The following is an 11,498-nucleotide window of genomic DNA, read 5'->3' as shown; positions in this document are numbered from 1 at the left end:
ACTGCATGTACATGCATAACAAGTTAAGGTGATTACAATATTGATCGGCCTTTAATTTTGTCATTGTTATAGGCCCAGGTGCGGAGAAACAACCATTAATGTGAGGGCGAATGTGATGACCTTGACGTTAATGATTGTTGAAACTTGAAATAACGGCCTCAATGTCATGATTGACATTAAATACTAACCAATTCCGATCTCAGTCTGTTGAACGTGACACATGGTCTTTGACCAATGTGTATTTGGTTCAAGCACTACGTTAAATTGGACCAAGCACGAAGCCGAGTTGGATTAGTCCAGTACAATAAAAAAATTTAAGCAATAGTCCACTACAATAAGGAAAGATGTAAGATCAAAACAATGAAAGATGTAAGATCAAAACATTTAATGTAGTACAACAATATTAGACTAAAATTTCGTCACACAAAAGAAGAAGCAATAGACTAGAAGTTTAGTGGGTAGTTCCGCTAAGTGGGTTGGCAATTGTTGAGTGGCATGTCAATTTCTCTCTAGTGCACATGTTTCCTTTGTGTTATTATTTGTCACTTCTTTGATGGATGGATGCGGTGGTGACCTTATCACGGCCATGCGATGTGGCACCCATGCTTAAGAATACGGTTAAAAAAAATATATATGAATAGTATATATAATCAAACTATGTCACTCATTTTAGAATAGAGGGAGTATCCACTTGTCTTCAAATTCCTCCAATCTGGAACTATTTTGGCGGCTAAAGTCACTCAACATTTTTGCAATATGGGCACTAATCTTACCTGATTAGGAGGGTTATGAACAGTGGACGTCTTTTCGCACGGTGAATGTGAGAGGAGGAGGTGCACCTACAAGACACTCTGACGCTCAAGTTAGTGTTTGCGTAAAGGGAGGGGTTAGAGAGTAAGAAATGAGATTATAAGATACTTGTCCTTTCTGTATGAGAAGTGTATATATAATCCCGAGTGCAGAGTCAATACCATCAATGTGAGGACGGATCTCGCGGCGTTGATAGTTGTCAGAAATAACGGCTTAAAAGCATTGACATTAAATGTCAATTATTTTGAAGTCGTTCGTTACAAAAGTGCAGGATTATGTGGCCATTGAACAAGAACACGTGGTGGCTTTGGACCAACGCGCTATTGGGTCGTGCTCGATGCTAAATTGGACTTTGGTCTAACCCAGAACATGCATCAACAAGAGTCGTCTGTAATGACCATTTAAAATAACTTGTAAAACAATTTTAATGAAAATAAAATAATTTAACTATGATTCGAACTTCGACTCTCTCACTTTATGTGTGAATTTATAATAGCTTTACAATTTCATCTATGTACCCAAAAAAATCCACAAAAATCTAAGTGCAGAGGCACTTTTTTGGTGGCAGGAGGTGAAAATGAAAAGAGAAAAATCGCATGGCCTTTTAGCTGTTCATTATTGTCCTTTTGTTCCCAGTTTTTACTATGTCAGGTGAAGATTTCCGGTTGGAAAGAAAAATTGGGTTAAAATCTCTAGTAAAATGAATGCACATGTTCATCACAAAAAACATGAATACCACCATGTACGGGTACCCTTTAGGTAGAATAGAGCAAGAGATAATTTCAAAGGTAGAAAAGAGTTAGATATAAGGGAGTTAAAAAACTCAAAAATGAAATTTTGTATTGAAAAATTAATATTTTAATTTTAGAAAATTAAATGCACAATATTTTTTTAGATTTTGTTTTACAATAATAAATAAAACAATTTTAATCATCAACTTAATATCAGACGGTTATAATGTCATATTGTACATGTGATAAGTCTAATTCTACATTCTTATTAGAGAGGCACTTATTAAAGAAACAAAAAAAATTTCGAAAGTGATCTTATCTTATCCGATCAGAATCGACTTAGCCGAAGGGGTATTGACGCTCAAGTTAGTCAGTGTTTACATGAAGTGAAGGTTTTAGAGGGTAAGAATAAACTACCTGATATTTCTACGTGAGAAGGTATATAAAGTCATCATCATGGATCCAAGATCATTAATGAGAGAACGGATACGGTGCCTCGTCGTTAATAGTTGTCAGAATAACGGTTGAAAAAAATATGATTGCCAATAAATGTCGGTCATTTTGATGTCGACCGTTAAGAAAGGCCGACTTCTGTGACCGTTGGGCAGAAGGAGATGACCTTGAACCTTTGTCCAATTGGGCCAGTTCAAAGCATAGAAGGATGGGCTCCTCAGTTATTGAGCTTAAGCCTAGTCTAGAACCAAAAAATGCTAACGAGTACCTCAGACATTCTTTAAACATCTTAAACTGTACATTTTTGTAAAAAAAATAAAATAAAATTGAAAATGTGTAAAGTCAACACATTAAATATTGAAATGTTTCACTTTTTAAATAAAAAATTTCTTTAAATAAAATACTACTTAAAGTGCCTCGAGATACTCATTAACAAGACAATAAAAAAATACCAACGAGTGTCTTCGAGACATTCTTTAATGATTTTAAATAATACTAAGTTTTTATGGAAAGTTATAAAGTCTATGCATATGTTTAACTTTTTAAACAAATAATTTTTTTAAGGTGAACACACTTCGGTACACATATTATGTGGATGTGTACCGGTACATCGCTGAGGTGGTTAACAAATGACAATCATTTATTGCAGATTTTATTTCTTTATTAGGTTTTCTATATATATTTTTTTTTACACAAAATTTCTATATTAAACACTACTTTTTAATATTTACAAATGTATCCTTCACATAAATATAATCATCAATCATCTTCCACAATAAATCAAAGTATGCATCAAATCTTTCGACCTAGATTTTTCAACTATTTTTTAACAAGATTCAAATAATATAATATTATAATAATATTATAATATGATTTTAGTATTTTAAAAACATATGGTATTTTCTTAAAAAAAAATAACGTATATTTTTTTTTTGTCAAGTATTATTATTATTGGATCTAACTAAGGTTTTAATATTCTATAAAAAAATATGATTTTAATATTTTAACTTGTTTAAAAACTCGTGCATTCATATGAACTTTTTGATGTTTACTATGATTTTAATATGTTAATAAATTTAACTTATTGATTTTTGATAATTATATGTCTCGTGTTTGATTTTGTTAATAAATTATAATTATTAATGATAAATATTTATTCAATTTTTTTATGTATCAGTGATAAATATTTGTCTTGTGTGTTTTTTTATCTTTATAATCACTAAGAACTTCTTTTTTTTTCTTTTTTTTTTTATTTTATAAATTAAAAGCTTCTATATATCAAGGTAGGAATTGATATCCCAACAATGTTGGAACCCCTATTATTTTCTGTCTTCCACTTATAGCTCATTTTATTATTAAAAAGAAGAAAAATAAGATAATTATAAGTGGGGACTAAGCCTTACCCTAAGGAAATAAACGTAGAAAAATGAAGCATATAAACTCTTATCTAATCCTAGAAGACAAAATAGAAGTCCCTAGTATCTATTAAGGCGATGAACCAACCGTCAGCATGGAACGACACACGTACCCACTACTCCCTACAACAAGCAACAAGTGATGATGACTTTTTCAAAATAAAAAGTCTGAAATCATGAAATGATACAATTATTGAGATAGAACCGACAAAGTGGGAACTTTGTATCAACCTCTGACAAATCAAATATTGTTAAAGTAACCCAGAACTAATTGAACGCCGGATCGAGGGATGATCAATCAATGGGGCCGAGCCCCACGAGCACAGGAAAAAGCAAAGACACCAGCAACTACTACCATAAACATGGAGTATATCTACGTACCTAATCCTTTCAAGCATATCAGACCAAATTGGGTCTTGATGAGTCTAGCTCGTGAGTGGCTTCAAACAAAACAGCGCATACATAAATGACATGAGGGAATAAAGTTAGGACGCTGTTTTAATATTAGGTTTTTTTGTTTTTTTAAACAATATAAAACAAAACATTAATATAATATAACGACAAACAGATTTGATTAACAAGATGATCATTTTTATTGTTGGTAAAATGTATGCTTTGTTAATGTATGACCATGGTTTCTAATCACTCATGGGCCAATTTTTATTTTACTTTTTAGTTTTTAATAAATTTCTAATCTTTAGAAAATTTCGATCTTTTAAGGGCCTATTTAAATTAACTTACTTTTTAGCTTATAAAAAGTAACTCTTTTTTTTGTTTGTTTTTAAAACAAGATAAAAAATAACTTGTACAAATAAGTAATGGTCAAATCTCAACTAACTGAACTAACCGTTACCTAAGAATACCTCATGGGCCAAATTTTATTTTGCTTTTATTTTTTAGCTTATAACAAATAAGTAAACTTTTATATTAATTTATAAATTTTACCTAACAAAAATTGTATCTTCATAAGTTATTTTTTCATAAATACTTTGACAAGCTTATGAATAATACATAAGAGTTTATTTATTTGTGTAAGTGGTTCAACTTTACCTAATTGAAATAATACAAAAAGTTCATTTACAAAACTTTAGTATTTTTCAAAATGAGATGAATTAAATATGAATTTTCTAAATCAAAATATCAAAATAAAAGTAAAGAATATTTAATTTTACCTAAAAATCAAATTTTGAGCTCCTTATTTTTGGACAAACTTTTTATAATACTCTATATATAATAAATTTGCAAAATCATCATAAATATACATCAACTTAACAACATGACTAAAATTGCATGTATAAATATTTTGTAGGGATAAAAACATGATATTCATTTATGAAGAAGAAAAATTAAATTTACTAATTTTGCAGAGACAAAAAACAATTATATACCTGCTAATCCGAATCCGATGCCCATATAGAGTATTACGAATCACTAAATATTAATAGTATTACAATAAAATATATACACATTAAAAATTATAAAATTTTTTGTGCAAAAAAAATAAATAAATGCATTTTAATAATTATATGTATTAATAACCAATAACATTAAAACAAAAATTGAAAGTTAATAATATTGAAATATATTAAAATCATAGTTGGATCCAATAATAATAATAATAATAATAATAATAAGTTGTTAAAATCTTACATTTTTTTGAAAAGAAAATTATACCACATGTTGTTAAAATACTAATATCATATTATTTGATAGGATATTATAATAATATCAAAATATTTTAATCTTGTTAAAAAAATTGTTTTAAAAAACGTGAAAATCTTGGTTGAAAGATTTGATTTATATTGTGGAACAAAATTGATTGTTATATTTATGTTAAGGATATATTTGCAAATATTAAAAAGTAGTGTTTAATATAGAAAATTTAATAAAGAAATAAAATCTGCATTAAATGTCTGCCACTTGTTAATCACATCAGCAGTGTACCGGTACACATCCACATAATAAGTGTACTGAAGAATTCACCTTTTTTTAATTAAATTTTTTAATGAGTGTCTTGAGAGTACGGTTAACAAAACCCTTAAAATGAATTATGAATTAGAAAACAAAATGTAAAAGATATTTCTAGATTTGCCAATGAGTATTATGATGGAAAATGTAGAAAGAATGGATTAAAGGAAATGATACCAAATGGGGTCATCAATTTCATGATGACCACGCATCCTTTGTATACAATTCGATGATTAAATACTCAATTAAGAGGAACACCTCCATAAAACCGCGCAGCCATAGCCGTTATTTACTAAACCTTTAGTTTGTGCCTATGCTGCCTAGGTACGGGTACGGTACCGGTATCCGGTACAAGTACTGATACATAGTACAATATTTTTAGAAAATTTAATATATGGGTATGTTAATATAAAATATTAAAAAAATTATTTTTAAGTGAATTATTATTATCATGCTTTGAAGATTTTTTTTTTTGGTCCACGTCTCAACTATTTTCATAAAAAATGATAAATAATTGAAATATAATAAAAAAAATTATAATATTTTAAGAGATTTTTCAATAGCCAATATGTTTTTTCCGTATTCATCATTATAAATCAACCAAATAAAAATGGGTATGAAATCAGTGCGTACGATACGAGTACCATGGAGTATCCGATACTGGTACATACACGGTACGGGTACCTCACCATTTTATGAGTACTCATGCTACATAGGTTTGTGCCCATTTCCAATCGAGAAAGACGAATATGCTGGTGTCTTTGTTTTGTAGTTTCATTTTTTCGGTTTTTGTTCGTCTTATACAGAGAGACCGACTATTAATTATAATACATTTGCCATTCAAAAAAGTGTCTTAATTATTCAATAAATTTAGAAAACTATTTTTTTCTTATAAAAATGATCGTTGGATGTACTATAGTAGTATTAAAAATAAATTCAATGACATAAAATTAAAATTGAGAATAGAAAAAACAATAATAAAAGTTAATGATAAAAAAATATTAGGGGGAAATAAAGCAAAAATGTTGCAGATTAATTTACAAATGTGTCGTTGTCTTCTGCTGATTTCCAAATTCATGACCATATACTACAATTTTTTTATTGAACTTAATAAAATGAGTTGGTTTAATTTATGTAAAATAATATTAGTGGTGGAGGTAAAGCAAAAATGAACAGATGGAGAGCTTGCAGAATAGATAAAGACATCTTCATAATTATTTTAAACGACATAAAACTCGGACCTAAAACGACAGCCAATAGTTGATTCTGGAAAGAGAAACCAAAACCAAAAAAATGGCTAAAATGTTATTCTCAAAAGGTCACAATTATTTTGTCATTGGGAAAACTATTCAACGTAGTACTATATTCTTTAATTTTTAATTAATTAATAGTATAAAACTAAACACTTTTTTAGATAAATTAAAATTTAGATTAAAGAGTCACATATTTCTTTTCTTTTTTTATAAGAAAAGAGAGTGACATTTCAATATTTACAAAAAATATTGAACTGGTTGAATTATCCATTATATCACTATAAGTGATATTCTATAAGTTCATTTGTTTATAATATATTTTTTATCAAATAATCTAACAAAAAATTAATTTATAATTTATGTTTATAACTTATAAGCTAAGTTACACAGTTTTACATACGTAAGAAGTAGTTAAACCTCAAGTTATCAACCAATGTGTATTTCAGTTTGTACTATACAAATTAAGCTTATACTACAGCAAAGTAAACAAAATATATATGGTGAAACTTATACCCCTCCTTGGATAATTTGGAGTGTTTAATAAATAATTAACGAGAAAAAGTCAGATAAGTAGATTTATATATGTAGTATCCATGAATAACTTTTAACAAATTTTTACTTCATATGGATGCGGCTTATTCTTAATGATTGTTGGCTAAATATTCCTAAATTATTAAAGAATAGTGTAGAAGAAACCAATTTATATTGGTCCACAAATCATAATTTTACCGAGAAATAATATAGTGATATTGTTATGTCAAATATCTTCACCCGAAACTTCATGTATTTTTTATCGTTGCTCTTACCCCTAGAATTGCTCACACTAGATAATACACCATCAAAAGATATCTCTCGATAAAATTTGTACTACAGAAAGATATCTTTTGATAAGATTTGCACTACCAACAAATATCTTTGGATAGATGGAGGGATACGGGGGGTTTCAAGTGAATATTCAAGATATATCAATAAATTTTAAAATTATTAGTAGAACCGAACAAATAGCTTAAAATACGTACATTTTGCCACAAAATATTGATCCACAAATCATAATTCAACCGATAAATAGTAATAATTTTTTTAGGTTGAACATCTTCATGTGATACCCTCATGTCTAACTTTCAAGTTTCAACGGTGCTTGTGACTTCGTCTAAAAATAATTCGTCTAAAAATACAACCAAACAAAAAATTAAAATTATAATTAATAGTGGTTCCTATCATTGTCCCCTTCTTTCTCTCCCCATCATCTTCAGTTACCATTTTTTCCTATTTATTTATTTATATATAGTGGAGAGTGAAGACTTGGATATCTGATATTCCAAATTTGTGCAAACTTATCGTCGCGTATGATACTTGACCCCTACTTTGAGTCTCCTACCTATTCCCATTCTCTCGTAGCAATTTCTTATACCACACTGCACCCTTTAACATTCATCATTTCTCTTCATATATAAATCAACTTTTTCTTCTTAATTTTCTTGCACCTACTCTTTCATTCTTCAGCCAATATGAGTGATGAATTAGTACTTGTTAGAGAATTTGAAGTTAATAAAGATAGAGAAAGAGTAGAAGAAGTTGAAAGGACATGTGAAGTTGGACCCAGTAATAAACTTTCTCTCTTTACCGACATGCTTGGTGACCCCATTTGTAGACTCCGTCACTCACCTTCTTATCTCATGCTGGTATGGTACAATCTCATTTATCATTTTCACTATTCCATTAGTCATGAGATCATATAGTATATGATATTATTAATTTGTATGGTTTCAATTCAACAGGTTGCTGAAATTGATGAAGAGATAGTTGGAATGATAAGAGGTTGCATCAAAACCGTTACATGTGGTAAAAAATTCTCAAGAAAATCAACTAAACAACACCCTGTTTACACCAAACTTGCTTACATTTTAGGCCTTCGCGTTTCGCCTAATCAACGGTATTACCATTATACTTATTCATTTTTCATTATTTATCTTGGTCAAATAGTCGGGAGAATCAGAGTTCGAGGCTTAAACTCACTTATATGACTTGTACTTTTATTTTTAGTTAAGTAATCTAGTGACTAAAATTTACGCTGAATAAATGGGAGTGTCTTGAATTCGAACCTGACACCCTTACGTGGAGTATTAGTTGTACTTTCATGACCAATTATATTCATTTATACAAAATCATTAATGCTAAATAAATAAATTCCATTAATATTCTTAATGGTGTTAATTATTATTTTTTTAATGGTGCAGGAGAATGGGAATAGGTTTGAAGCTAGTAAAAAAAATGGAGGCATGGTTTAAAGATAACGGCGCTGAATATTCATACATGGCAACGGAAACAGAAAATTTACCGTCCGTTAAACTCTTCACGGAAAAATGTGGTTATTCAAAGTTCCGTACACCGTCGATTCTTGTCAACCCCGTTTTTGCTCATAAAACTAAAATTTCACCAAACGTCACTATCATTCCGTTAACTCCGTCAGACGCCGTTATTCTCTACCGTAACCGTTTTGCCACCACTGAGTTTTTTCCTAACGACATTGATGCGGTTCTTAATAACAAACTTAGTCTTGGTACATTTCTTGCCGTACCACGTGGGTCCTACAATGTTGAAACATGGCCCGGCCCAGATAGTTTTCTTTTGGGCCCACCATGTTCTTGGGCTATTTTAAGTGTTTGGAATTCTAAGGAAGTTTTTAAGCTAGAGGTACGTGGCGCGTCACGCATGAGACGTGCATTTTGTAAAACGACGCGGGTTTTGGATCGGGCTTTGCCGTGGTTGAAATTACCGTCGGTTCCGAATTTGTTTAGGCCTTTTGGGTTTCATTTTCTATATGGGATTGGTGGTGAAGGCCCAAAGAAGGTTAAGATGGTTAAGGCTCTTTGTGGGTTTGCTCATAATTTGGCTATGGAATGTGGGTGTGGAGTTGTGGCTACTGAGGTTGCTTCATGTGAACCGTTGAGGTTTGGGATACCTCATTGGAAAATGCTATCTTGCGCGGATTTGTGGTGTATTAAGAGACTTGTTGAAGACTATAGTGACGGTTCTATTGGTGATTGGACCAAATCTGTTCCTGGAACCTCCATTTTTGTGGACCCTAGAGAGGTTTAAGAAAACTAGTCCATACTTTTAAAGTACGATTGTGGTCGCACTGTTATCTTAGGAACTTTTATGGGTTTAAAATTGCAGTTGCGATATTGTTGTAGATATTTTCATAATTTTTTATATTGTGCCACTTTCAATTATCGAGACTGCAATTTAAAATTATGATTTTGCCTTGTCCTATTGAATAAGTTTTTCTATTCTTAATCTTGTTTTTTTCTGTTTTTTCCTTTGTCCTTTAAAAGTGTATACTTTAGAAATATATTATCTAGTTAGGTTAGTGTCTTATTAGAAGATGGGATTGGACTTAAAGAAGATAATTGAGATATATGTGAATTTTTGTTAGTTAAGTTGAAGGAATATCCCCATTCTCCATTCACATAATTTTGTCGTTATAAGAATTAGCTATTTGTAGCTATTTTAGCATTATTTATCTATATCATATATGGACATGCTTAATTGTATAATAAGTAATATTCATATATTCTACAAAATAATATAAATATTTGGAATCTATATGCTAGCTACATGCAAAGTTCTATAATGGGAAATATGTGGCTTTAAGATGAGGTGCGTGATATCATCTATTGTATGAATTCCAATATAATTTTGTTTGGACATGTCATATGTAGCCAAACTTTTCTTAAACCTTTTGACACAATACAAATAATATTTATAATATCTTTTGTCGTTTGATGATTATATGCACGCAGCCAAGCCAAAGATCTCATCATGCCCAAGTTTGTTTGTTTCATTATTGATTTTGTTTTTGGTATTTTTCTTAATGGGGGAAGCATATGTGGGTCAAATGGCTCCTACATTAAGCTAATTGTTAGCGATATTTGTCCTTTTTGAGGTTCTCTTTTGATAGTATTAAAATAGGAAGATATGTTATTTTTCTTCCTTTTTTTATGAAAAAAAATATGAAGATATGTTATTTTAAATGATCTAACATACTTTATATAGGTGGACATGCTTTATATTTTCTTGTATGTATGAAATAAAATAAGAACTTGACTTGAGTTATTTGACGTTGGTTCTTTCTCTTAGGTGAGCGATGAAATAATTGAATAGAAGCTCCGTAAAATAATAATATGAAAGAGCAGTGTGACTTTGTAATATTTTTTATTTATTTAAAAAGTTGTGACTTTGTATTTATTTCTTTATTCTTTATGTTGACCTTTAAATGAGTCTTTATCGATTCCTTGGGTGTTTCAATATGTAACGTGTAGCTCTTAATAAAAAAAAAATGTAACGTAGCTGACCAGGGACAAGAATACGACGATGGCTGCAAGCAAATGCAATATATATTTTTGTTTTGAAGGTTCAATGTTTTGACAAAACAAATAATTTTGGTTGTTTGAAGAATGTATCATTCGTGGACCAATTCTTAAAAAAATATTTTAAATTTCAACGGTGATATACATTGTTGTTTGAAAATATATAAATTAATGATCATTCTCATTTTTACAATTAAAATAATGATTTAGTTGATACCGGTTTAACTAAAACAACGAAAAATAAAAATGTAATATATGTATGAAAATGACTTCAATCATGTCACTAGACATGAGAATTGTAGTTTTTTATCTTAAAAAATATTATCGATAGTCGTTATAATTTTTGATAATTTTAAATACCGATCCGCAGTGGACCACTTATATGAAAATGGTTCACCGTAGCACTAGCCATCATATTGTATTTGCAAATGTAACATTTATAATAATTTATAAAATTCGAGAAATTAGTTCTTACCGTTACACACGCAGGTTTGCGAC

At 29.8% G+C, this 11,498-nt stretch overlaps 1 protein-coding gene across 1 annotated transcript; it reads left to right on the top strand.

Moving 5' to 3' along the window:
• Positions 1-7,974: 7,974 nt before the first annotated feature.
• On the top strand, positions 7,975-9,927 carry LOC123906335 (probable N-acetyltransferase HLS1-like). Its single transcript, XM_045956243.1, has 3 exons — positions 7,975-8,312; positions 8,409-8,563; positions 8,868-9,927. The coding sequence occupies exons 1-3, from the start codon at positions 8,139-8,141 to the stop codon at positions 9,727-9,729; spliced, it is 1,191 nt and encodes a 396-aa protein (XP_045812199.1). The 5' UTR covers positions 7,975-8,138; the 3' UTR covers positions 9,730-9,927.
• The last annotated feature ends 1,571 nt before the right edge of the window (positions 9,928-11,498 follow it).

The sequence above is a fragment of the Trifolium pratense genome, linkage group LG2, assembly GCF_020283565.1.
Source record: "Trifolium pratense cultivar HEN17-A07 linkage group LG2, ARS_RC_1.1, whole genome shotgun sequence".
NCBI classification, from domain to species: Eukaryota; Viridiplantae; Streptophyta; class Magnoliopsida; order Fabales; family Fabaceae; genus Trifolium; species Trifolium pratense.
Note: the sequence above shows the minus strand (reverse complement) of the source record. Positions and strands in the feature narration are given on the sequence as shown.

What these genes read in the sequence shown, in the direction of transcription:
- LOC123906335 (XM_045956243.1), top strand. Translation starts at nt 8,139, where the DNA reads ATGAGTGATGAATTAGTACTTGTTAGAGAATTTGAAGTTAATAAAGAT. An exon ending in CACCTTCTTATCTCATGCTG is followed by an intron (nt 8,313 to 8,408) that starts GTATGGTACAAT and finishes TCAATTCAACAG; the next exon opens with GTTGCTGAAATTGATGAAGA. An exon ending in CGCGTTTCGCCTAATCAACG is followed by an intron (nt 8,564 to 8,867) that starts GTATTACCATTA and finishes TTAATGGTGCAG; the next exon opens with GAGAATGGGAATAGGTTTGA.